At 45.8% G+C, this 27790-nt stretch overlaps 2 protein-coding genes across 6 annotated transcripts; both read right to left on the bottom strand.

Moving 5' to 3' along the window:
- Positions 1 to 889: 889 nt before the first annotated feature.
- Positions 890 to 16512, bottom strand: srl (sarcalumenin). 3 transcript variants are annotated; one of them, XM_061749544.1, is made up of 7 exons: positions 16165 to 16512; positions 7183 to 7278; positions 6666 to 6761; positions 6010 to 6045; positions 4392 to 4508; positions 4073 to 4306; positions 890 to 4009 (listed from the first exon to the last, which is right to left on the bottom strand). In XM_061749544.1, the coding sequence occupies exons 1-7, from the start codon at positions 16358 to 16360 to the stop codon at positions 3198 to 3200; spliced, it is 1587 nt and encodes a 528-aa protein (XP_061605528.1). In that variant the 5' UTR covers positions 16361 to 16512; the 3' UTR covers positions 890 to 3197. The 3 variants fall into 3 exon arrangements, with proteins under 3 accessions (XP_061605528.1, XP_061605529.1, XP_061605530.1); XM_061749545.1 differs by having other exon boundaries at positions 7183 to 7275; positions 16165 to 16276; XM_061749546.1 differs by lacking the exon at positions 6010 to 6045 and having other exon boundaries at positions 16165 to 16283.
- Positions 16513 to 18073: 1561 nt separating this feature from the next.
- Positions 18074 to 27303, bottom strand: tfap4 (transcription factor AP-4 (activating enhancer binding protein 4)). 3 transcript variants are annotated; one of them, XM_061749555.1, is made up of 7 exons: positions 26979 to 27303; positions 23144 to 23309; positions 22972 to 23070; positions 22397 to 22567; positions 21875 to 21997; positions 21080 to 21250; positions 18074 to 20015 (listed from the first exon to the last, which is right to left on the bottom strand). In XM_061749555.1, the coding sequence occupies exons 1-7, from the start codon at positions 27065 to 27067 to the stop codon at positions 19899 to 19901; spliced, it is 936 nt and encodes a 311-aa protein (XP_061605539.1). In that variant the 5' UTR covers positions 27068 to 27303; the 3' UTR covers positions 18074 to 19898. The 3 variants fall into 3 exon arrangements, with proteins under 3 accessions (XP_061605539.1, XP_061605538.1, XP_061605540.1); XM_061749554.1 differs by lacking the exon at positions 26979 to 27303 and adding an exon at positions 26684 to 26895; XM_061749556.1 differs by lacking the exon at positions 26979 to 27303 and adding an exon at positions 24534 to 25704.
- Positions 27304 to 27790: the final 487 nt, after the last annotated feature.

The following is a 27790-nucleotide window of genomic DNA, read 5'->3' as shown; positions in this document are numbered from 1 at the left end:
GGAGCCTATCCCAGCTGTCATCGGGCAGGAGGCGGGGTACACCCTGAACTGGTTGCCAGCCAATCGCAGGGCACATCGGAACAAACAACCATTCGCACTCACAGTCATGCCTACGGGCAATTTAGAGTCTCCAATTCATGCATGTTTTTGGGATGTGGGAGGAAACCGGAGTGCCCGGAGAAAACCCACGCAGGCACGGGGAGAACATGCAAACTCCACACAGGCGGGGACGGGGATTGAACCCCGCACCTCAGAACTGTGAGGCTGACGCTCTAACCAGTCGGCCACCGTGCCGCCTAGATAGTGAAACATTAAAACAAAATTCATTTTGTTTATTTTTCGTCAATGTTGACACTGACCATTCAGCTAGTTAGCTTGTCCCGCTAACGGGTACCGCCACTGTTTGCTGCTATTTGTGTTGCCGGAGCCGAATAACTGATTAAATAAACAAATTGTTATTTGTTGTCATTTATTAGTGCTTAATAATAAATGTTGTGTAAAATCAGTATCATACTTATGGTGTATGTTTCACTGTATATCATCACTCATGATATTGCCTCAACATTAAACATCGCACTGTTATGGAAGGGACACTCAATTACTGCTCGACTGTTATAACTCATTTTATTGTTTTATAATCATGGCTTAGAAGTATTTTTCATACAAATATTAAATGTACTTGACTTTATTAATGCGTTAGCGTAGGCTAGTGAGACTACGACCGACCGTTGCGTTACAACATATCAATCCGGTTTGAGTCACTATCGTAGGAACGGAAGTCCGGTGAAACAAGGACCATCTGTATGTCGTCTTTCTTCTTGTTTTATCGTGGATTGATTGTAACTGAATTGTAATTGTAATTGATTAAAAAGCACAAACAGCGATTAGACCTGGTCAATCAGAAACCTTTATTTTTGTCGATCAAGCTTCCAAATGGGTCTATTTGAGAATTTTATACCAAAACAAAATGAAGGGACACAAATGCATTCCAAATCAAATTCACAGGTCAATTAAGATACTGAACCATAATCACCCAAAAGAGAACCACACACATCACTATTGCCTCGAAGAGTATGTTTGAAGGGGTTGTAGTTTTTTGTTTTGTTTTGTTTTTTACCACTTATACACAGCACTCTCTAGTGGACATTTCTGAAACTGCAGTGTAGATATACAACAACACATCCCGTGGAACACACTCAAGAAAGAAAGAAAGAAAACGAGTTGAGATGGAGAAACTCTGGGGGTTAGCGAGGGAAGAGGCAGCGGCTCCTCGTCATTGCATTACCATGCATCTAAAGCAGAGGTGGGGAACCTTCTGGTCAGCGGGGCTTATTCGAACACTTCCTTTGAGGTTTGACTTGTTTTAAGAGTTGCATCAAATGCGCTCGATGCGGGCCGTAAATGGCCCACAGGCCGTAGGCTCCCCAGTCCTGATCTTGGGCGATTGTTGTGCGTTAGGGGTAAATACGTGTTTCACTTACCTGCACCACTTAACAGCTCATCAAGCGGGGTACACACATACTGATAATCAGGCCTCATTTGAACATTTTTCCTTTTCCGATCGAAGTCTGCAAAAGATCTGATTGCCGGATGTCTCTGAAAGATTATCCTGAGTGATTATCCTGCTTTGTGGAATATGTTATTTTTCTTTCCTGATCTGCTGAGAAAATGGCAAACGTTCAATGTGTTGAATATTCACAATTACAACTCCAACACGACAGACATCTGGTTTGGGGGAGGAAACTCGAACTTGCCGGTGAAGATATGATACTGTGCGGTGCGCTGTGTGTTGGTCATCTCGAGTTCTCCACACACTGGAAGAGTAGCAAGCCCACGCATGGCAATTTTTTTCCCACGTCCAGTGTGTGGTCTCCCACATTTTAAAATCGCTTTGTGTGTACCCCGCTTCACCTGCGCCACTACTTATTAGGAAGGAAGGAAGTTGTACGCCAGACTATTTCTTCCATTGACCCAGGAACTCCCTGTGTTCCTTGAGTGCCTCACACGCTCATAACAAGACAGGAAGTAGGTGAGCACTTCCAGGAAGATCACCGAGGTAGGTTTGCATGAGAACTCGTGGCCCGACTCGGACGGTCTGCAGAGATCAGGGATCAACTCACGAGTCTTCCACTTTACCCTCTCCACTCATTTGGCCTCCAGCCCCAGAGAAGCAGGTAGTCTATTTTACAATGCCCGTTTGGAAGGTCTACACACACACACACACACACGCACACACACGACAAATAAATAGATTGGCACATGGAAAAAATGGAGCTAAACACATCCTTCAGGTGTGGTTCTTTGTGGTCATTCAGCTAGAAAGAAAACCAAGCTGGGAAGCTTATCGATGAAGGAAAACATCAGTCATAATACATTACTGAAGCAGATCATTTGGACTGGCAAATTGACAGTAATAAAAATACAGTAAGACCAGGTTTAAAAAAACAACAACCCCACTCTGAAGACTCTGATGACCCTTGAGCTCTGCCTCCATCACATTTCACAGATTTTCAGCAAGCAGGACCGACGAGCGTATATGAAAAGCAAATGGCCTCGTTCGTCGCCTGGTAGGTTAGGAAATACTCTGAGTTTCTTGGATGGCAAATGCATGCACACAAAACAAGTTAAGATGGGCCAATCTTGACATGCAAGGTTAATTGCAGTTAGTCTACTACTACATCCCAAACAGAAGCCCGTTATAGCACCCACAAAACGGCTGTTTCAGTGTCTGAAGCGTTTTGGAATTGACCCATTGCACGGCTGTTTTCCCCAAGATCTTCCAACAAAAAGTGACACCACCTCTTTCCACTTCCTGTTTTATTCACATACAAGTGGGCTGATATTGGACTGGCTGTTCCCCATCGCCCCACGCCCCGTTTCGTCGCATCAGTCCTTCCCCAAATACCCCAAGAATTCCAATCAGTCCAATATTTCAACTCATCAGCGCTTGAATCCTTAAGCTGCCTTCTTCAGACAATGACCCGCCCCTCCCGCTATCTGCCTCAACCCACAGTCCCTAAAATGTATCTTCCATGGTCTCCTGAGGAGAATAAAGCTCTAATATCCGTTTCCTCTCATCTCCCCATTATTGCAGTCCTTCTGAATCGGGGGTTCGACCTATTTCAGAACCCTGTCTTCCTTCACCTCCTCCGTCACCTTCCTTCCTTCCTCCCCTGCTCAAAGTGTCGTGCGTAATCTCAGTTCTTGCGGTAGCGGTTTTTGGGCTTCTCCCCGCAGCCGGTCGCCTCGCAGGAAGAAAGGCCGGGCTGTTTGCCCGAGTTGATGCTGCTCAGGAGAGCGGGCAATTCGTTGGTGATGGCCTTCTCGATCTTATCCAGCAGGCAGCCTCCAATGTAGGAGCACTGGGAGGACAAGGATTTGAAGTTGGTGATCGTGTTGATTCCGAAGAAGTCACGGTAGGCGTCGCGGTTGGGGAGATCGAATTTGCTGACGTTGGTCTTGGCCAGGATGGATTTGAATATGTAGAACTTGTCCGGGTCGTCCACGATCTCCTTGAAGACAAGTTCCGGGTCGCTGAAGAAGCTCATCTTCTCCTTGAAGGTCTGGACGTAGCGGTCCACCAGGAGGCCGTGGATACGAACGCGGATGCCGTGCTGGCGGATGAACGCGATCTTGTTCTCCATGCGGTTTTCAATCACCTGGTTGAGATCCTCCAGCAGAGAGATCTCCTCCCGCTTGAAAAGCTCACGGCTGGTGTCCGGAGCATAGTCGTAGGGCCAGAAAGAGCTGACGTAGACGCGGGGAGGCTCCGTCACGTTGATGAGCGGGGCCAAGCTCCAGAAGAGCGCTCCGTACACTCGCATCAGGTCCTGGGTGGCCAGGTTGTCGGCCTTGTTGAGGATGATGCGGATCTGCGACTCGCGGCCCTTCAGTTGACGGAAAAGCATCTCCAGCTCCAGACCGACGTCCAGCTTGGTGGGATCGAAGACCACAAAGATCAGATCTGCACGGTCGATGAACCACTGGCAAACATCATTGAAGGGGTAGCCTGGATGAAGAGAAGGAGTTCACAGACGGTTCCGCTTCCGCACCTGACCAAATGTGGCTTTACCTCGCTCCTGCTGCTTGCGGTTCTCGATGATTCCCGGCGTGTCCACAAACGTAACGCGTTCCAGCAGCTTGTGGGGCATCTCGATTCCAATCAACTTTTCCAGGAAGTTTTGCCCAAATTTCTCCAGCGGGGAGAAGGACCGCGAGCTGTCCGCCGCCATCACGATGCCCTCCACCGAGCGGATCTTTTCGCCGTGCATTATGACGGTGAACTCAGAGGTAGTAGGCTCAGCTCCTGATGATTCCGGATCAATTCCAACAATTACTACAACTTGTATCGCATGACCAATAAGATGAGTTATTGATGAATGTGCGACAACCTGTGTAGAGTTGATAGGGGCTGTCATTCAAGCCCAGGAGGTAATTAATCATGGAGGACTTTCCTACACTCCACGGTCCCAGGAACAGAACCATGGGTTTGGATGTGATTTCTCCATCTGCGGGACAAGGACAAAGAAAGATGTTGCTTACAGCCGTGGTACCGGGTCGGGCTGCAGTACTGCAAATAAATGTCGATGCAAAAAGTTTTGTGTTCATTTTGTTTGAGCGTGTTTAGGCGAACAACTGTGTAAAAATCACATACTGTAAACTTGTGATAAATCAGATCTTATGCCCAATTTATATGACTCATTCCCTTTTAAGAAATAGGATGAAATGTCGATAATCGGGCCCAATTTGAGCATTTTTCCTCCCCTTCTGATGAAAGTCAGCAAAGACCTGGTTTTCGGTTTCTCTGATAGATTATCCTGCGCTATTGTCCTGTGGTGTGGGGTGTTTTAAGAGCGATTTTTTCCCTCCCAGATCTGCTCAGGTAATCATAAATGTTAAACCTGTGCAATATTTACGATCTCTAATCCAGACGTATTCCGTGACTGTTGTGTCAAGTAGCCAATTAGGAAGCAAAGCTTGCGTTGTTGATGAGCACAAATAAAGGAACAACTGGTTGTGTCGAGTGTTTGTATAACGTGTCTCCCAAGTCTTTCACCACAATCATGTCTCCAAAGTGTTCTCTGTCAATTGACTGTCTGTTGTCATACTAGAGCGGCTCCAACTACCGGAGACAAATTCCTTGTGTTTTTTGGACATACTTGGCAAATAAAGATGATTCTGATTCTGATTCTGATTCTGATTTTGATTCTGATTCAGAATTTGATTCTGATTCTTATTCTAATTTTGATTCTGATTCTGATTCTGATTCAGATTTTGATTCTGATTCTGATTCTGATTCTGATACAATACATTTTACATGATATATTACAAATATTTTGGGGTTTAATTATAATGTGTATTTTTGACACACTTTCTCAATGGTTGCATTTATTTAAAAAATTGCATGGTGGGCCAGATCCAAAGTAGGTTCCCCAGCCGTGATCCAGAGTAAAGAGGCATCAAATAAAAATAGGACAGGCAAAGACAACTGATTCATGGCTATGAGGCAGTTTTAAAAGCATTGACCAAAAGCATCATTAAAGAAAGCTGAAATTCAGGAGCACAAACCGACAATGCAAGTAGGGCGTTTTCACAGCAGCGTGATGGCAAGTGTGTGTAGTGTTTGCGTGAGTGTGTGCGTGTGTGTGTGCGTGCGTGTGTGTGTGTGGCCGCAGGTTAAGTTCAGCTGTGTTTGGCCCCCGCCGCGACGAATTCAGCCAAAATGCGCAAGGCTATCGAGTCCCCTCATCCAAACCCATTCATACTTTGCTCAAGCCAGAAGTGCGCATGCAACCCCCCACGCATTTTACACCATCGTAATCAAAATGTTTCTTTTACACTGGCCACACCATTAGGTACACCTGCACGAGAGCCGTATGTGAATCCTGCACCCGAGTTGGCGTGCCTAATGTTGTGGCCGGTGACGTGAGGGCAAATGAGAGGGGTGGGCCAGGAAGGGGCTGAGCACCTGAGGCAGTGCCATGCACAGTAAGCCCCAGCCGCACCCACCTGTGGCGGCGTCCCCCAGGGTTCGTCCAGGGTAGGCTGTTAGGTGAAGGGGGGGGAGGGGAGGGGGAGCGAGGAGAATGAGGAAGAGTATGAATGGGTGGGAGATCCTGACTAAAATCTTGCTTTTCATACTTTCAATTACGGAAAGAGGATTTTTAATTTTTTTTTTCAAAAACAAAATGGGATTGCGAGGCTTAAAATGTGAATAAGTCGAGAAAAATCATTTCAAAAGAGAGACTTTTTAAATGGAATTTTGTGAGCATAATGAATGAAATTAAATGGACCAAAAGATGCCCTTGAATGACATTCTTTCTATATTATGATTAAAAACCCAATGCTAATGGACCCTGCTGGGAGTTTGCATAAAGCATGAGTGGGGAACATTTTTTTTTCTATCAGACGACATCTTCAATTTGTGATAAATACGATTCATTCATCAAGGGCATTTAGGATTTTTAGAATAGCACAATGGGCCGAACCAAATACTCGCAGGTTCCCCACCCCGGAATAAAGTATGAAATAAAATAATCAAACGGTTGAAGGTGTCAAAATGTGTTCCAAACTAACCGGTCCCTTTCGCAACCCAAACAAAACAGACCAGCACGACACAACATAACAAGAAAAAAAGCAAACGTAGCAAAGGCCTTCGGTGGTACCTGAGATCTCGTGCTGCCTCAGCTCGTTGTACTTGTACGCCTGCTCCATGGGCTTGATGGAGGAGTAGTAGATCTTCCGCAACCTCTGCACAGCCGCTGGGGGAAGAAGATGCGCACAACGGTGAACACGAAGAACGGCGCAAGGGCGCATTCTCGGGCTGGTGTTCTTTGCATATGGAAATCAAGTGCAGTACAAAACAGCTCGGTCACTCAAAAGCGCTGCAGACGCCAATTTCATACATTGACTTTTGCCGCCATATAATCAGACAATCTTGTTTACCATACAACGGTGTCTTTATTTGTACAGAAAACGTAGTTGTGACATATTATTGGATTATTTTCAAGGAAACCAGGGCAACATTACATGAGTTTATCATAATGTACATGATGAAATGCGGACCTTTTCTCAGTGTGCCCGAAGGAGGCCGATATCTGAAGGGTCACTTAAATCACTGCTCAGTTCTCAATTCAAAATGTGTGTGCGCAAGCCCGACGGAGCGTACAATCAATTTCTCACCTGCATAGTCTGCTGCTTTTTCCTCGGTGGCAAATCGAAGCGTCTCCTCGATGTGAGATGTGTCTCGGAGGACCGACGTGAAGTCTTCTTCTTCTTCTGTCACAAGGAGCAAAGACAAACTTTGTGAAACTGCGTTCCACCAAGGGAACTTATTGGGAATGACCATACGCCGCAGTCTGTCTCGTGACTTCTTCAATTGGGACATTTACATCATTAGGAATTGAAGGTTTCCTCACACAATTTTTCCTTAGTTTACCCGTTTGAGGTCTGTTCTTAGTCCACCAGCGGTTTATTACTTTATTCATTCCGAATAGTTGTTGTTGCTACGGTACAACGGCTGCGCAATGTTTGTTCTCTCAGCTTCACAATTGTACGCAGAACGTAGTCTTCTCAGGCAAAGCCGGAATCTCCAACTGAGCGAAGACATTCCCATCGGTCGGTCACATGGTCCGATACATTTGCTCATGTGAAAAATCAAATCCAGACGTAAATACCTGAGTGGAAATGAAAGCGGAATTGCTGCTCTCTTGTCTCATAATCATCTGTAAACATTGGCATTTGTGGAGGGGATTTGCACACATTATCCGTCATGCGCACAGGGCGTCATTGAAGCTCGTGAGGGTTGTGGGTGAGCTGGAGCCCATCGCAGGTCACTTCAGGGTCGCAGGGCACAACCGCTCACGCTCCTACTCACACCTGCGGACAATTTAGATGGCAACTGGCAGGCCTGTTTTGGGGAATGCGGAAGGAAGCCGAAGAAAATCCACGCAAGCGTCGGGAGAACATGTAGGCTCCGCACAGGAAGGCCGTCGCCAGATTCGAACCCTAGTCCCGGGCGCTGCGGGGCAGACGTGCCGCCCCGTGTCGTCAAACCGATCGATCGAAACTCGGATCGTCTTCGCAAAGGTTGGATTTGGACACTTTCGAAGCTCTCGGATGACTTCGCTCACAGCTGTTCGCACGCTCAGCTCTAAACTTAGAACGCAACCTCCTGAAAATAAACAGACAATTGTTTGGCATCACAACGCGAGAGCAATGACGCGCAATCGTCTGTCTTGTCTCGACCATATTTAACCGCCGATCGCACACTCGTCAGACCATGTCGGAGGCGGGTCTCGCGTGCGCAGGTCAAAGCCCCCCCTCAGGCAAAGCTAGGAGCTATATATATATAAATATATAGTTGGTAAGTCGAGCGTGGCGCTGGCGGAAGGCGGGCTAGCGTGAGCAGAGCCGCTAATAGAGTTGTGAACGCATTTTCACAATATTTATGGCACGTTTGTTCAAGATGATACGGTGGCTGGCAATAAATAACCCAAATAGTGCTGTTGCCATGTAAACACTCTCAGGACACTTCATTAGGTACAAGCGCGCTGTCCAAAGTTCGGCCCGGTGGTCATTTGCGGCCAGCTGCACATTGTTTTACATAATCAAGTTAAACACGGCTTGCATCAAAAGCTTACGTTGAAAAATAACACAAATATATATAACACAAAAAATGACATCCCACTTACTGTATTATGATTATTTCTAATTAGTAATTGACGCTGAGGACGCTGGCGCCGCTGATTCTCCCTGAGTCAAGCTGCTAAAAATAAGCTAGCTTATGTTTCCCCCAATACAACGTGAGAACAACACAGACCGACAAGTCAGCCACCCGAGTAAAAGCCAAGAGGCAAAGTACTCTCGTGTACTTTGCTTGTTCAAATCAAAACAAAATATACAGCAGACAGAGAAGTCAACTTGTGGCGTTATTGTATCCTATCGTATCATTTCATGTTGTATCATAACTGTGTCGTATCATATTGTATCAGATTGTATCATATCATACCGTACCATATTATAATCGTACCACATCACATCATATCATACTTTATCATATGGCACATCATACTGTATTATATTATGTTGTGTCGCGCAATGTCATATCGCACATACTGTATAATGGTGCCGGATAATTCGGTATCAAATGATGGCACATACTGTATATCATATCATAATGTATCAATTAATATTACAATATCATACTGTGTCAAATGCATGGTACCATAACATATCGCACAGTATTGTACCGGAATGTACCAAACATACTGCGCCATAGTATGGCAACATATTGTACCGCATCATATCGTGTTGAACCAGATATCATATTGTACAATATTATGGCACATATCATATGAAAGAAATCGGTGAGAAAGTCGTGTCCGCAAAATATCACAAAAGTATGAAGTGTAGAATTTGTTTGTTGTTTTTTTTTCCAAGTAACACGGATGACTCCATAAGACGACACACCTGAACGAGGTGAGAGGTGCCCGCCTGCAGAACGCGGCGCTCACTCCAAAAGGCCTCCAAGCGCACCCGACTCATCTTTTCACTCGGGCCTCCCGAGAGGACCTCGACCGGCGGGCGCCAACGTGTTAACGCCTTCCAATCTACTCCGTCGACAAATATCAGAGAGGCCGCGTTGCTCGCGGACGGCGGGGGCTTTGCGTCAGCGCGCAAAATCAAGGCCGCAGGCGCCGGGGGGGGGAGTTGAACTCCCGACATTTGGGGCCCGGGACCACGTGTTCTCGCTGAGGCCGTTGCCACACGACCGCGCGGCCGTTTGGGGAAAACATTCCGGGAGGCTCGGCCGCATCCGGGTGGAATGTTTAAACCAGAGCCGTCTCAATTTTAGAAGCTCGCCGTCATTATGCAAACATATTCAACTCTCTTGGTTATGTATATGTAACATATGGACTTTTATACAGTATATTCGTAGATGTACAGTCATCCCTCATTTATCGCTGCGGGTTTGGTTTCGAACAACCCCCACGATAGGTGAACTCCACAATTATGTTTTATTGTGTAAACATATTTTAAAGCTGTATGAACCCACCCAGACGCTTATTAATCTTCCCTCCACTCCTATCTTCTATCGCTTATAAACACTTTTCAACACACAGTAATGCACAGTCGTACTGCACTCTGTGTACATTTTAGTCCTTGTAATGTGTGTTTTTTTGTTTGTTTGTTTTTTAATAACAATTTTAATGTTTAGGCTAGGAAGCGTTTATTTTAACACAAAAAAGGGTCAGTACTACTACTACTACTACTACTGTATTAAATACAAAAAAATTATTTATCTTATTTGCTGGTAGGTTGATTGAAGCCTCTAAATTGCCCATAGGTGTGACCGTGAGTGCGAATGGTTGTTTGTTTCTGTGTGCCCCGCGATTGGCTGGCGACCGGTTCGGGGCGTGAAGTTAGCTGGGATAGGCTCCGGCAGCCCGCGACCCGCGTGAGGAGAAGCGGTAAAGAAAAGGGATGGATGGATGGATCTTATTTGCTATTTCTATTTGGGAAAAAAAAAGTATTCCAATTGTTAAGTGAATTTTTGGAGTCTTATTATTGTAAGATTTGAGTAGAATATATTTACATACCGATAATCGGGACCAGTTCAGGGTGTAGTCCGCCTTTCGCCCGAAGTCAGCTGGGATAGGCTCCAGCGTCCCGCGACCCTAACCAGGATAAGTGGTGTTGAAAATGGATGGACGGACCGATAATCGGGCCAATTTTAAGGCTCAGTCAGCAAAGGCCCGATTATCGAATGATCCTGCCTATGGTGTGCCGTGGGGTGTGTCAAAAGCGGTCTTCCGCTCCGATGCGCTCGGAGCCGACAATCGGAAACGCTAAACCTGTTCAACATTTACGATCGCAAACTCCACAGACTCGGTGATTGGTCACCTCGAGTGCACCACGCACTTATAAGAGCAGCAAGCAGACTTTTCGATTTTCCTTTATCATCTGCGGTGTCCTGGTAAGTCAGTAAATCGGTAAGGATGTTGAAAATCGCCATGTGTTTAATCCACTCAAGTTACGTTACGTTTCAGTGAGGTGCTGTGCAGTCCATTATTCGATGCACGGAGCAGAGACTGAGAGATGAGGATGGTATATTCCTATGCAGCGTATCAGCGCTAACCCTTGTAGCCTTGAGACTTCACGCGCCCGCACGGGATCAGGTTGCACTGTTGCCTGCACACGGAAGGTACATTCAATTAGAGTGAGTGAGCGCCACCAGCAACTGGCAGGTTTGTGGGGCTTCCACTGGAGCGCAGACAGAGAATTCATCGAAATTTAACCTGCGTCATACAGGTCTATCGAAAGCAAAACCTTTTTCCTATCCTGTTCGGAGAACATTTGCACTATCACTCAAATGTTTGTTATGAAAGGAGACAAGTAATTTCCGTGTGTCTTTATAACGTATCTGTGACTATTTTTGACAAAATAGTACAAAAATAATGATTCCCCACTCCCCCTCCACTCCGGAGAGTGGGGGTAAAACAAGCGAGCGCCCATAAAGACAAAACTATTTTCACTCATGGCGGCAGCACTTCATACACAACAATGTGGCGCATGCAGCAGAAGTGTCACCAAACACAAATGCCAAAATCAAAGCCACCGTTTTGACAACTTCGCAGAGAAGTTTGCTGATGTTGGCTGACACTTATCTGTGCATCAAACAAAACCTAACGCAGCTCTGCTTACCTTATGGCTTTAACATGACAGCGGGGTTGTCGCACAAGTGGGGAATGTGTGTTTTTCTGCACGATAGTTGCAGCTAGCTGATCATGTTATGTGTGAAGAAACTCAGTGTGTTAATGAGCCCCACTGTGACATCACAGTGGGTGCACGCGCAGAACGGCTCGCTCACAGGCACATTTTCCAGAAATAGAGACTGAGATTTACTCGACTGTTTCATTTTACATACTTATTACATACAACTATTACAAGAGATTAAAAAGTGCGTTCGCCATCCTCTTTCCGTTGTTTTTAGAATGACATGGCACGCCGCATATGGACCTGGGCTCACACGTCGCGCTGAGGAGAGGCCACGCTCGGACGGTGACAGGTGGCCCCGCTTGTGGAGCTGGTACTCCCCCATCGGTCAGAAATAGCCCCACAATGGGTCAAAAGACGGACACGCACCCGAGGTGGAGGGGGGGCTTCCTATTTTAAGGTTTTGACTCACTGTGTGTGGACAACTAGGAGACATCCACTGTCCATCCGATATCCAAACAGCTTTCTTCTCCGTCCTGGCCAACTTATGACAAAGAAACAAAGCGCAAAGGCTGTCGGACGCCGAGGCGCTGATTGGACATCGGAGGCCACGATGGCGCGCCATTCGCGCGACTTATGTTGGTGTGAAGCACTGGCGGCAAAAAAGCTGACAGTGAACGCAGCTTTTTTGAAGTTGTGTGAAATGACATCATCAGTGGCGGTCCTAGCTTGAATGGCATCCTGAGTGAGATCCCCCCCCCACCACCACCACCACACCCCCAAACTTTGGCTAGTTTGACCTCGAGGAGGTATTCATTAACTTTGAAAACTTCTTCCCCTGCTTGAGCCACAAAGGAGAAAGGAATTCTAAAAACCAAGCCGGAGGGTAACACCACAAGGGGGCGCAAATTCCCCATACAAACGCCAATGATTGACATTGTAAGAATGTACAGTGGTGCCGAGTTCAGTTCCTTCCATATCTCAAATCATCTTTCCTCATTGAAATAAGTGAAATGCCATTCATCCATTCAAGCCAAAAAATAAAAAAAAAAATAAAAAAAAATAAGAAAAACAGCACTTTAGAATATTGTAATTTATTAAAAAAAAATACAAGCAATGACATAAATAAAGAGAATTTAACAAATTAAACAGTTTTTCCATATTCTTTGCTTCAATTCAATGGCAATTGTGCTGCTCCTGCTCGTGCGTGTGCTTCGGCCACCTGGGGGCAGTATAATCCAAACATATGGATTTACATGGAGCCAGTCAAAACTCCTTGGTAAGCTCCAGTAATATTAGTCATTCCTCACAGAGGAAAAAGAATATATATACCCGTGAATATTGTTATATTATCTGTCTACATGTGCTACGCCGCTGTTTGTGTTCAAATATCCATCGATATTCATTAGCCCATCTCTTGCGCTTCGTATCGGTTTGTTAGCATAAAGCTAAACGGGCATGTGAGCTGAAGCCGAAGCTACGTGGTTGTTTTAAATACACAAGGTGAAATTGTCTTTAAATTAAAAATAAAATTACATTTTAACAGTGAACCTCAACTGGGAGTGGCAATAAACACCTTGAAGTGAATTGAATTGTTCATGATCTGCCAAACTGCCGCTTGCCATGAAGTGACTTGAGTTCACTGCCACCGCACCTTGCTCGTATTTCAAAACTTTGTTCGCAAGTCAAAGCAAAAAAAAAAAAGAAAAGAAACGTAAGTCGGCTCGCTCGTAACTCACGGCACCACTGTATGTCGAATGGACTCCACGTAGCATTGGTTTTGATTTTTTGCCCCGTGCGGCTCCACATATCGGAAACATCACTGATACAGTGAGTGGAAATACGCGACTGTCAGTCATGTCATCGAAACTCGGCGAGCATCTAAACGCAGAGATGTCAAACTGACTTTTCGCCGCTGGCCCACTATGGCGTTATGGTTTCCCTTCGAGGGCCGCTATGACCGTTCTAAATGCATAAACACCTCGTCGCACTACCACGCGTACACAATTGCCCCTGATTTTGATGTGTTATATACTGTATATATTTTTTTGGGCAACACATTGAACTTGAGCTCAGAAATGGTGGAAAAAAAACAACGGGCCAGCAAATATTTAAGTTTGCAATGATAGTTCAATTTAATGTTCAGAAGGGATTGGGTGGGGAAAAAAATGCTTGTAATATCTGTTAAAAGTCATCCGATTTTTCTGCCAAAACAAAAACAACATCCATATAGCAGTTCGTGGGCTACAGTCGTTGATGTGACGGGCCGATTCCAGCCCACGGTCCTTGAGTTTGATACCTGTGATGTGAAGCGTCGACTCCACAAGGGTTTTACCTTTTCTTTGGCATTTTTGGTGATGAGTTAAATTAAAAAGGAAAAAGGGTTGAGTAACAACAACTCAGGTGTAATTAAGTGGTAATTAAGAAAAAAAGCTACAGTCACGGTTTTATGAGCTAAGGAATGTCACATTAAGAGTTATTTTCATGACGTCATAATGACACAAGTTCATATTTGGACAGTCAAGTCGACGTTTTATGACGAATGCCACACGACAAAAGTCTTATGCTCGTTTTGGTTAGCCAGTCTGTGGCGTTTTGCATCGTGTGTTCGCAATAAACTAGCGAACTTTAGTCCGACAAAGTTCAGGTGGATGGGTTTTCATAGGCAAGGTGTAATTGTCTTTGCTTGCTGTTTCGTTTGACCCGCGCCGCATTCCACGAGCGGGCATCGCACGGAGGCTCAGCACCTTCGCTTTCCATCTTCCCGCCAAAGACCTCCATTTGCCAATGGAGGTCACATAATCGTGTGACAGGATGATCACGTGAACTTCACACACTTCAACCGCGGCCGTAATCCATCCGCCGCATTTACGGAACATCTCGATTGGTGTTCGATAATCCGAAGGGATCTTGTGGGAATGAAAACGTGGCCATGGCAACCGGTGTTTACCAGCAACACGTCAGCAGGAGCCTTCTTGGTCATTTTTATACAATGACTTCTTAATTCTTCTTATTGGTAAATCTTTTTTTTTTTTTTTTTGTGTAGCATTGCAAACTCCAAAGTTGGTCTTTTTTACATTTATCTTATTATTTCAAAATGTTATACTTTGACTTTCTTGATTTTATTTCAAAATATTCAACTCAGACCATTTTGTATGTTTTTTTTCCTTTAAATTCCTTTTCTATTTGTTTAGGTTCAGATGGCTAACATTTTAAGTTGTTTAATTTTTTAAAATATTATTTGCATGCATTTCCAAGGGATAAAATGTTGTCCACTATAAATCTCTTTTGAAATTGGTGTTATGGAATACAAAGCATTTATTTATTATATGTATTTTTAATTTGTTTTCTATTTTTATTTTTGTATACTTTTCCTTGATTTCTTTATCTTTTTTTTTGTGCTGCGTTTGCGCGACGGCTAAAATTGTAATTGCGCTCTTCAGTAAATATTTGTAGTGTTGGCTCACTTTTTAACGTTGTCGGATGTGTGTGTTAAAGTAGTAGCTGTTGGTTTTGAATAATCGTAACATCAATGCTAATTTCCTTTAGCCTGACTAAGGCTTTTTGCATTGTATGTTAGCATTACGCTAAAGCAGACAAAATGAAATGGTTCGATTGAACGTTTCGGTATTGAAATATATAATATCGTCTGGACATTCAATTTGAACTGGGAGTGACCGAGAAACAGCTTGACGCAAGCACACCCGACCTCTCATTTGGAGAACTGCGAATCGTCTTTTTTCTTCGTCAACGTGATGTTACACGACAGTCTGGAATTATTTTTAAATTGGTATCGCGTCGCTAGTAGCTACGAGCAGGAACGGACGGGTAAGGGGGGGGGGCGTCCTAACGAGAGAGCCACCTGTACGGCGCCGCGGCCGAGGGTCTCGGCGCGGCCCCTCCTGCCCGGAGAACGCATGTCCCTACAAGGCCAGCGGCTGGGAATAAATTGTGATTGTGACAGCAGCTGCGCAGCGTATCTAAAGGCTCGGCGGGGGGCGGGAGGAGGAACTATAGTGGACTACAGTGTTGGATTTCAGGAGGCCTTTCGATCTGGGACACCTGACTGACGCCCGGAATAAAAAAGCCCCGACGGGCCGCCGGGGAGATCGACGCCATCCCAAGGACGGACAAGGGTGACGGACAAGGGTACGATGGCTCGCTGGGAGCGTTAACGCGCGGTCGGCGAGACATTCTCGAAGTTGCTATCGGGACGGGAGGGAGGGAGGCCGCAGAAGTCTCGGTCGGGGAATCGACGCGTTCATCAGACACCGATTTTGAATAGCGCCCCATGGCTGCGTTTCGCCGTCTAACCGTCTTGTAGCCGAGCCGCAGCGGAAGCTTCTAGATGAAACGCACACACGCTGTCAAGCATTGAATTGACACGGGCAACTTGTGCGCATTCGCGTGAAGAAGGTCGTCGTGGTCGTTCGGAGGTCTTCTTACCTGCCGTGGCCTGCGAGAGCAGCAGGGAGAGCAAACAGCAGACGGACACGATGCGACCCTTCATGGTGGCGGCCAGGAGACCTCTCATAGTCCCCGGCGCGCTATATATACACCGAGGCGGGAAGGTTAAAGGGCAGGCGAGCAGAAGGGGCGGGGCCCGCAGACAGCCAGCAGCTGCGTGTGCGTGTGTTGTCATTGCATGCCCAAAAGCGAGCCTGCACTCGTACGAGCAGCTGACTCTTGACCACTTGGGGGAATATTTGGAGTGACCAATTACATGGAAGCATGTCGCATCATTTCATTGCAAAAGGTCTTCAATTGGAATTCACGACATTACTGGGAGAAAACGTGTAGTTAGATGACAGATGCTTTTGGAAATGTCCTTTAGCTTCTTGTCAGGGAATCAGATCAAATCAAAGAAATATAAAACAGTTCCTGATCTTCGCTTTCCCTTTGGGCTTGCGGCGTCAGTCATCCTTTTCCACGCGAGCCTTTCTCACGCATCCTGCTCTCTAGCCACCTCCTCCAGATGGCACGCTCTGCACGAGATGGAATCCGCGTCTTCTGGAAGCAAGTGTTCACTCCAGCCAAATTGCCATGCTTTTGGGAACGCGTCCGTCCCGTGTGTCCCTCCAAGCTCCTCCGCTGGATGCCGAACTTGCCCACCACTTCTCCATCACCGACACGCCCGTTCCAATCTGTACCCGATGTGCTCGTATTGCTTTGCAAGAAACCAAAGGGGGAAACAGCAACGCATTGTTATTCCTATTATTTCAGCTATGATTTTACTTGTTGGGCCAGTTTTCTCTCTCTCTCAAAAAGAGATGTATATTTGATGTTGGCTTCTTAGAAAAACGTCTCCGCTGTAAAGAGTCGCCAGCTGGACCCGACGTTTGAGAATCCCTTTTTTCAACAGTCCTCTACCAATAGCCACAAACGCAAATCTTTGAGAAATAGTGTCAATAATACAGAGAGAGCTGAATAAATGAACAAACGTGCTCTTTGTAGTCGCACCAACGTGAGCCTTGGAAACAACGTCCAGTCGTTGACGTCGTCGCCGGTTCTCCATTTCGCCGAAGGCCGCACTTGGCCGCGCGTTCGGCAACGCTCTCGCCATTTCTACTGTGCACGTTTTCACACGATCATCATATGCGCTAAACTTTTCCCTCACACTTGACCTCCGCTGAGCGACGTGTTGATCGCAAACGCGACGAAGACGTAAGTAGCGTTGTGCTAACTGAAAAATAAAGCCAAGTCAATGACAATGACAACTTAGCGTGTTTCTTGGCAATACAACAAATATATCAATCCGAAGCGGTATTTCCGAGTATCACTACAATCGATCGATCGCCTTTTAAAACGATTTAAAATCGATATATTTTCGTTCGGAAGGCTGACTTGCCGAGCACGGATCGATCCAATTCGCTCGTAGGAACATCAGTCGATACATCGATATAATGACTGAATCGTTACACCGCTACAAAACAGCTTCATTTTCCAGTAACGAAAGTTTTGTTTATTTATTACTGTCTAAATACAACACTCAACTTTGTAGTTTTGAGAAAAATGTAATTGAATTTCATGAACACATACTTTTACGAAAAACGGTGCAACTTTTACGAGAAAGTCAACTTGTCATGTTACAATCTTAAAATAGTAATTTGCGGGTAAACCGAAGGTTTTCCTAAGAAGTTGCACATTACCACAAAGTCATTATTTTAGTTTGATGACAAAATTGTATAATTTTATGAGGAAATGATTTCACATTATGATATGAAAAGTCATTATTAAGAAAAAGTATATTACAAGATTAATTATATAAGGAAAATGAAGCTGTACTGTAGTTCTACAACAACAAAAAAAGTTTGATTCAAGTGTGAAAGTTGGGAAGAAGGCAGCAAGGCACGCGTTTAAAAAAACAAAACAAAGTACAAACTTTATTATTTTTTCTTTACAAAGGCACGAGCCTCTATTATCCCCCGAAACGTTTCCCTTACAAAAAACAAAATAGCTTCTCGATGACAGCGACGGAGGGAGAAAGGACAGCAAAACAATAATAATAATAACAATAATAATAATAAAAAAAAAAAGACAGCATCGGAGCGCTTGTAAAAGTTGATGGGCTGTATGTATATGGAGAGTTAGGCTCCAGTATAGTACACATAAGTGCTGATAAAACATAACGAGAAGAACATATCATCAACAACCATTTTTTTAAGTGGTACAATTTTCCAATTATACTTTGATTTCTAGGAAAGGGCTGTGATGTCAACAATGAAACGATGTATTTATCTGTCCAGCAGGATAAAAGCGCCACCCGTGCAGCGTGGGGGGGGGGGGGGGGGGGGGGGGGGGGGGGTTGTGGTTTGGTGACAGTACAGCTAACAACAAAAGACTTTTGGGACAACCCGGAATCATAAGAGTGCTCCTTCCCCGTGGAATGTTTTTTCCCAGTGGGGAAATGGAAACTAGGGGATTTAGCTAGACTGTGAATGAACGCTTCATCGGAAATGCAAAACGACAAGCTGCTCACGTGGCGGCTACTGCAGCGGACCCTCCGACACGAGCCCTTTCCACATTAGGGTCAAACACAGTGAAGCTCGTCTAGTTGCGCTTCGAGATACACAAATTCCATTATTTGTGTTTTTTTTTTCTGTGGAGCGGAACTGTCGAATTGTGACGCTCAGGTCATACTGATCAGCCATTTTTTTTCTAGCGACGTTCAGTTGCATTTCCTCTTTTTCGAGTCATCATTCAAATTTGGAAGGTGTGGTGTTAATTCATCCACTTTATTAGTCATTTCGATTTATTTCACACCGTTATTGTACGTGAACCTCGGGTTAGTAAACCTAGTTATGTATGTAATGTGTTTACAGTATTTGTCTGGAACCGATTCATTGGATTTAAATGACGTCCTATGGGAAATATTGCTTTGGATTTCATGCGATTCGGTTTTAGTCAGTTTCTGGAATGAAACTATGCCATTTCCCCCCCCCCCCCCTTTAAATATTGTCATTTCCAAATTTACAACAATGAGAGTGTGTTTAAAAAAAAAAAAAAAAAATAATAATCATAGCAACCCAACAAAAAGTTAGCTGTGACTCACTGGTTTGGAGTTGCTGACGCCTGCTCTATACGGTAACGTGATTCGAATTTGGTTGCGCTAACGTGCTGCTATAGACTTCCAGAGTCGGCTGCAGGCCTTCAAAGGGAACGGGGGTTGTATAGTCAGGCCACGGGTGTAAAAACACGGGATGCGAGTGATTTGGGGCTGCACCGGGAAGCCAGCCCAGTAAGAATGGCAACAGGCAGACATAAAGACAAACTCTTAAGTGCACTCTCTCCTCCCAGATACAATCACGTCGAGAAGCCTCCCGAAAAAGCGGCCGCCATGTCTCGAGGAGGTGGCCAATTTCGCTTCAGCAGTGGATGGAAAGGGGAAAACAAAGCAAAAAGATGCGTAGCTTGCACGAGTAACATCCAGTACGAGAGTATTTATAAGACCAGTAAGTCAAGTAGCTGCTCTAATAACTGTTGTGTTAGTTAAACATGGGGGGGATGTTGTTGTATATAAGCGTGACGAAACTGCCTATCACGGTACTATATTGTAGGTAAGTGTGTACAAAAAGAGTGCTTCAATGCGTCTACCGGCCCTGTTTAAAGTCCACTTCCTTTGTGTTTGGGGGTGTACGCGAGCGTGTGAGTGTGTGTGTGTGTGTGTGTGAGACAGGAACTCATGGCAGCGAGCAGTCGTCCGGTTCGTCGCTGCCGGAGAGGACGCGCCCCGAGCTGACGATGACCGCCCGCCGCTGCTCCTCCTCGCCGCCGCCGCCCTCGATGTGCTGGATGGCCTGCGGGGGTGGGGTGGGAGGGGGGGGGGGGGGGAGACAATGAAATCAAAGTGATGTCGCCACAGCGCGCTCTGCTGTCCAACTATGGTGACTGACTTTGTGACATGATAATAATAATAATAAATACATCAGAATAATACGGCGAGTGGTACCTCAATTCACAAGCAGTGTTGGGGAGTAACTAATTACATGTGTTAAAAGTAATTGTAATTCATCACATGACTGATAGAAAATGTGTAATTTGATTCCAGTTCCTTTTGTACATTTCCACGATTGCAATTTTAGTTACATTTGAAAAACAGCCACAAAATCACAGATTCCCCCCCACCCCCATCATCACTTCCTCTTTCAAAAGCCGATGCTTGTGATTGGCTCACTCTGGTCATGTGCCTTTCCTCCTTCGTCTCAAACATGACATATTTTTCCAACTATGACTTCGACGCGCCACCTTGTGGTTCAATCTTTTAGTTTATCTGTGACATTTTTGGAGGATACAATGGCCACTGAAGCATAAAGTCATGATGCGCAAACGGTTTCATTCTTTACATTCTATTTACGTGATTTAACGCATATTTGTATTGAAAATCAGCACGTAGCAAAAATTGTTGTGACTGTTTTTGTGGGCTTGGAATGAATTAAAGGTGCCACTGCAATCCATCCAGACATTTTTATGCTCACTTTTTCCTCCCCCCCTACATTTGGTGAACAGATCTGTATTTTCTACTTCATACTTTTCAAAATAGGTTCGCTTTTTTTTTGTTTTTTAAATCAACGTCCGTAAAAGACTAAAAATAGAAAAAGTGAGGTAACGTCAACTGCGGTTGAGAGCTTGATTGAATGAGAATCAAGGATAGTATTAAAGTCAATTTCCCATAATGTCCCCTTTCAAGTAACATTTTAGCATCCCTGACTGCCAAACAAGTTCAAAACTGCATAACAGAATATGTATTTATTATTCTAACTGTTGTCTTTTGTCTTCTACCGCCTCCTTCACGCACGGCCGACGTTTGAGGTTTATTTTTCCAGAAACCTTCGGAAGTTGCCCAGCGCGTTGCCGGTCTTACCTGAACGATGGTGTCCAGGTTCTGTCGGGATGTGGAGACGGTGTTGATGACGGACGCCGGGCCCATGGTGACCACGGTGACGTGATGGGACTGCGGCGGCGGGGGGACGGGCGCGGGGACGATGACGGTGGCGTGGTGCGTGGGCGCGGGAGGGGTGGCCGGGGCGGACACCTGGCAGAGAGGACGCCACATCAAAATATTACAATTTTGATTCAACTGATGACTTCCTAGTATTTGTTATAAACGGGAATGCCTACGGAAGACGGCAGACTCTAAAATGTTCCTCACACTCAATGCCCTGGCAATATAGTCAGCAAAAAGCATTATGGGTACCCAGAATTTATTGTGACGATGTTTTTAAACTACAGTACTAATATCAAGCTAAACATTGCTCTTTACTTGCATTTGTTCCCGTCGGTATTGTTATGTATGTGTACAAGTACAAGAGCCCAATTGACCTTCCGTGACTTATTAGATGCAGTGGGATTACTATATTATACACACCGGGAGCCTATTTGAATTGTGTTAGTAACCAAAACAGCAGCACTCACAGAGGTATGTAAACAGTCTCTCCGACAATGAACAGCTTGGTAACTTAAGACCGAAATACAATTCTCTAAGGGGAACATAAGAGTCTTTGCCCCACCCAGGAACATAAATGGTAGGATCCTTGTCTAAATGACATTTGCAGAAATTGTGTCTTTGATCAGGCAAATCAAGAGCGACACCATTTTTTTTGGATACACGTGTTGCCATGGATCTCAAGCGTGCACGTGTGTGTGTGTGTGTGTGTACCTGCGGGCTGCGGGTAAGTGTAAGCTCCCTCTCCAGCTGCTTGTGTTGCTGCACACACACGAGGTTCTGCTGGCTCAAAGTCTTCACTTTTTCCGGGTACAACTCCGCGTCCAGTAAGCGCATCTGGTGAAGACACACACCAAAAGTGGCAATCAACACGGTAGCCGGGTCCACGTGGAGCTTTCTATTTCGATTGTAATCGGTTTGGAAGAATGAAGATGCTCCGTATAAACACCTCAATCGGAATAAACAGGCCCAATCCGAATGGAATTCGGCAACGGCAACTGCTGCGCTAAATAGACGTCTGACCTCCCGCTTGATAAATTGCACGATGTTGAAGTCGATTTGCGCGCGTCACGCGGCTGTCCCGATTAAACCTGTCACATGTGTGCACCCGATGGCAATAGATCACATCACATGTAAACAGTTGACCTGCGCTCTTCAATCGGGATGACAAAAAAAAAGTCTGCGCGTAAACTCGGCTGTCGCGTGAGTGCGCGAGGAACGAAGCGTTTGGGTTACCCGGTCTTCCAGCATGATCCTGACCGAGCGTTCCTTGTCCAGCTGCTGCCTGAGCTCGGTCATCTCCCGCCGCAGGTCGTCCGTCTTCTCCTCCTCCGGGACGTCCGGGGAGCCGATGCCTTCGTCCTTGTCCTCCGCGCGCCTCCTCTTCGGGGACGACCCGCTCAACTCCTGCGGAGGGACAGCGCTTAGCCGCGGTGCTGCTCCTTCTGGTGTGCACACCGTGGCCACCAGGAGGCAGTATAATACACATACAAGATGTAGATTTGATCTAAAAAGAAAATACACTGGAGGTGCACGCGTACATGCACACGTGGCAAAGACTCTCTCATAACTTCTTCCGCTAACAACCCAGGCTAAACTTAGCTCTTCCCTGACGTACAAAGCTAGTCTCTGAGTCGTGATGCATCACTTCCTTGTCTCCAACGTACAATTTCTCGATTAGACGGCGCCATCCTATGGCATCTTGGCATGAGGACTATGAGGGCGGGGCAGGGGGGGTTCCTTGGAAAAATGTCTCCTGGTCCCAAAAAACTTGGAGAAGGCCCTTCTTAGCGCTTCTGTTGACGCGTTACCTGTATGATTCGCTTGAGTTGGCTGTTCTGCTGCAGCAGTCGCGTCTTCTCCTGCTCCAGCGTGAAAATGTACTCCGCCGTTTGCTGCAAGATGGCGGCCTGAGAAGAGAAAATCGCCATTGAAACCCCGGAACAGAACACGGACGGGTTCCGTTTGGTGCGATCCGCTCACCTTGCTGAGCTTCTCGCCGTCGCTGTGCGGGATGAGCGTCTTCAGCGACTGGAAGCCGGCGTTGATGCTCTGCATGCGCCGCCGCTCGTTGCTGTTGGCGATCTCGCGGCGGATTCGCCTCTCCTGGTCACGCGCCGTTTCCGGGGTCAGAGGAATGTTGGCCAGGCTGAGGAAAGTTACGAGGCAGATTCGGTACTTACTACCCACGGACAGTTTGATGAACATTTTGTCCACTCAGTGGGACCAAAATGGGCTAAAAATCCTCAGAATGTACAACCTCAATTCCAATGAAGTTGGGACGTCGTGTTAACCATCAATAAAAACAGAATACAATGATTTGCAAATCATGTTCAATCTATATTTAATTGAATACACTACAAAGGCAAGATATTTAATGTTCAAACTGATAAACTTGATTGTTTTTAGCAAATAATCATTGACTTAGATTTTTATGACTGCAACACGTTCCAAAAAAGCTGGGACAGGGTCACGTTTACCACTGTGTTACGTCAACTTTTCTTTTAACAACATTCAATAAACGTTTGGGTAACTGAGGACACTTAATTGTTGAAGCTTTGGAGGTGGAGTTCTTTGCCATTCTCGCTCGATGTACAGCTTCAGCCGTTCAACAGTCCGGGGTCTCCGTTGTCGTATTTGAGGCTTCACAATGCGCCACACATGTTCAATGGGAGACAGGTCTGGACTGCAGGCAGGCCAGTCTAGTAGCCGCACTCTTTTACTACGAAGCCACGCTGTTGTAACACGTGCACAATGTGGTTTGGCATTGTCTTGCTGAAATAAGCAGGGGTGTCCATGAAAAAGACGTTGCTTGGATGGCAGCGTATGTTTCTCCAAAACCTGTATGTACCTTTCAGCATGAATGGTGCCTTCACAGATGTGTAAGTTACCCATGCCATCGGCACTAACAGAGTCCGGATGGTTCTTTTCCTCTTTGGCCCGGAGGACACGACGCTCCTTTTCTACCCAATCATGGCACCCACCTGTTCCCAATTGGCCTGTTCACCTGTGGGATGTTCCAAACAGGTGTTTGATGAGCATTCCTCAACGTTCTCAGTCTTTTTAGCCACCTGTCCCAGCTTTTTTGGAACATGTTGCAGCCATAAAATTCTAAGTTAATGATTATTTGCTAAAAACAATCACTTTGATCAGTTTGAACATTAAACATCTTGTCTTTGTAGTGTATTCAATTAAATACAGGTTGAACATGATTTGCAAATCATTGTATTCTGTTTTTATTTATGTTTAACACAACGTCCCAACTTCATTGGAATTGGAATTGTACTTAGATACAACGGGATCAATTGTGGCATTGAGTATTGGAACCATAATGACGTAACCGTTGTTCGAAACCCCAAATTTGCGAGCGTACTTTCGTGAGACAAAGTTATGTCCATCCATCCATCCATCCATCCATGCATTTTCTGTACCGCTTTATCCTCACAAGGGTCGCGGGCGTGCCGGAGCCTACGCCAGCCATCTTCGGGCGAGAGGCGGGGTACACCCTGAACTGCTCGCCAGCCAATCGCAGACAAAGTTATTTGTTTTGGTTAGATACAGTGGATCGGACCACGAATAGCTAAAATCTGCAGATAATTGACGACCATTATAGTTGCATTGAAAGAATATTTTTTTAAACCCCGAAGATTCTTGAATAATTGGGGATAAACCGTTAATAGGCGTTTGGGGGGGGGGGTTGATTCCACACAAAAAAAGGGGGAAAAATGAGGGAAAACCAAATCTGTGAAGAGATGAATCCGCAGGTGCCAAACCGTGAACACGCGGGGATTCACCGTACACAATTACTAGCATAACACTCTCTTTGTTTGATGTCAACTAGGAGTAGCGATAAACAGCTTGAAGCAAGCGCCCGGCCTCTGCTTTTATTTTGAAACAATTGTTCCGCTGCTTCCCACCATGAACCAAAAATTGGCTGAGGGAACGCTAATATCACGAAAAACTCAAGGTACCACTGAAATTAAATCACTATAAACGCACTTAAGCAACATTTGACACTCAAACAAGACTTTTCCAATATGCTGTTTTTCTGTTCAAGTGGGAAATGTAAGCAAACTTCCTACTCTAGAATATCCTCCGTAACAAATTCCGCATTTTGTTGTCCGTCTAAGGCCGAGCGCTTATCTGCAGCGTCTCAGCCGCCTCAGTGCAAACACGACCAGCAGTAAGCACGTCGGTGGCACGTCCAACATAAGCCTCCGAAGCCCAGCGATGAGGGCCAAGCGGATCAAGAGTTCCACTATTTAAATAAGCATTCAAATATGAGCTATTTCAATTGATAACAAGTTCTCAGGCGACCATTACTCTCACTGGGTTATTATATTTATGTTTTGGACTACATCACAAAGAACTAATGCATGTTTTGCTGCATATTGAGATGAAATTACTAAAGGGGCCCAAATGTGAACATTGTCGGAACACTCACCAGCCACAATTATTATGCACATTTTATTGAGTTCCAACGTGTCATGACATGCATACATTTTTTTCAAAAATGTTGGAGTTAGTGCTATAGCACTGCACATCACAGTGAGACTACTGTACATACAAATAAGCGACATACTAAAAATCTAACTAAAATCTACATTTAGAGGGCTATTGTGAAAATCAAAGTCAACTTTTCCACATGCAGCTAACGTTTTACATTGCGCAAGTGTACCTAATAAAGTGGCCAGTGAGTACAGTATGTTTTGAATCGACGAGACATCTGCTCGTGTCACGTGGTCTCTCCAGCAAAAAAAACCCCCCAAAAAACCGAAACAATAACCAGCTAATCACCTCGCTGTGAATTTGATGATTATTTCATCCACAGGGAAGAATAACAGTGCGTCTTTAAAAAAAACAAAACGTTCTGTTAAAAAAAGTATCGAGGTTGTATTTACGATTTGAGGGAGGGAAAAAACAAAAAACAAAATGACTACATTTCCCATGAAGACCAGCGCGACTGAGTACGCAAAACCAGATCCCTCCGCCTCCCTCCTCGCGCAGGCTTGCGGACGTATACAAACTTACACACCCCCTTATTAACAAACAGCATGAATTGCCCTCTTCTGAGCTCAAATGTGTCAATTCTGTCACGCGCGTGTTAAAGGGCGCTTTCGTAAGAAAGGAACAAAATTGGAAACACTGGCCAGGGTCGTCTTTCGAGCCCCCTTCCCGCCCCCGTGCAGCATGCTGCGGGCAGACTTTTTTCCGCGTGCCCCGCCATTACAACAATGCGGCAGCCGCTGAAAACGACGCAGTGGAGGCGAAGTCACGCCGCAGCTTCCCAAAAACTCCCCCAGCGCCCAAATACGGCGATTGTAAACGTTCCAAACGTGAAAAAGGAGACTTCGGCCCCCTTTGATAGTCGGTTAGGGCACTAGAATCCATCCACCAGCACGAGGAGAAGAAGAAGAAGGAGAAGAAGAAGAAGCATGGCCGCGCTACCCCACGACAACTCAGCCTACCCAACAACCACCACCCCGGGTGAAAACAACCTCTCACGGCCGGGCTACCCCTCACCGAACACGGCCGCCGTTACCACGTCGGTGAGGGCGGAATTTGAGGATAATCGGAGCGAGTGAGCAGCGGCGTGGTGTGCTGCTGGGCAACCACGTGGTTTGTGATGGCTGGCCACTAAATGGACACCTTTCCCCCCGGAATGAGGCGAAGATCAGCCCGAAACGCGCCGAGCAACCCATTTTCACGTCAACTGGCGCTCGTGCGCGCACAATAACAGAAGCGTGTTGCCTCATCCCCGCGCAAGCGCGCGCCTCGGGCTTATGAATAGACAATAACACACACGCTGGATACACACCTACACAAACCCCCGATGACTTCTTTCTCCGTTTTCCTGAAGTGTTGCAAAGAGGGCACCTTCTGAGCGGGCACCACGAAATACTCCATGCTCGCGGCTCTCCAGTTTTGGTCCCCCCCCTTCCACCTTCCCAAAAATAACAACAAAACAAAAACAAAAACAAGAGGTATCCGCTGGTCAAAATTCCCCCCCCCCCAAAAAAAAAGGATAACGTTACACGCTTTTGAATCCGATCCAAAAGGAGGTAAAAATAAGAATCCCAGCGTTGGGAAATGTAGTTGTAATGTTAGTCGACTTCCAGCTGATGGGGTTCCCTCGTTGTGTGTGGCTCTCGCTCCCTCGCTCTTGCTCGGCCCCTCCCCTTTCGCCATTTGCACGGCCCTCCGTGCGCGCGCGCGTGCGCGCTCGCGCGCAGCTGATCGCTTTCAAGGCGGGAAACAGCTGGTCGGAGTCACGCTGCACAAGCCGAAGACACAGAAGCAAGCGAGCCTCCTAGCGCGCGGATGAGGAACTGCACGTCAACAAACAAACAAACAAAAAGCAACAGTTTGACAACTACAGAAGAGGCGAACTGAATTATTTTGTTGCAGCAGAGTGATTTCAAGCTTTATCGCTGTCGTCCAATGGCTGCCGCGGAAACGTTGGCGCACAGACGTCAAACTCCAGGCCCGGGGGCCGCATTCGGTCCGCCACATCATTTTTTTGCGAAAGCAAATCATTTGCGTCAACTTCCACGAGTCTTTGCTCAAATCTTTACCCACATTTCGACTCATCAATAATAATGATAAATGATAACACTGAGATATTGCAAG

Source organism: Phyllopteryx taeniolatus, chromosome 16 (genome assembly GCF_024500385.1).
Source record: "Phyllopteryx taeniolatus isolate TA_2022b chromosome 16, UOR_Ptae_1.2, whole genome shotgun sequence".
NCBI lineage: Eukaryota > Metazoa > Chordata > Actinopteri > Syngnathiformes > Syngnathidae > Phyllopteryx > Phyllopteryx taeniolatus.
The sequence above is the reverse complement of the archived record's forward strand: the minus strand, read 5'-3'. Positions and strand labels throughout refer to the sequence as shown.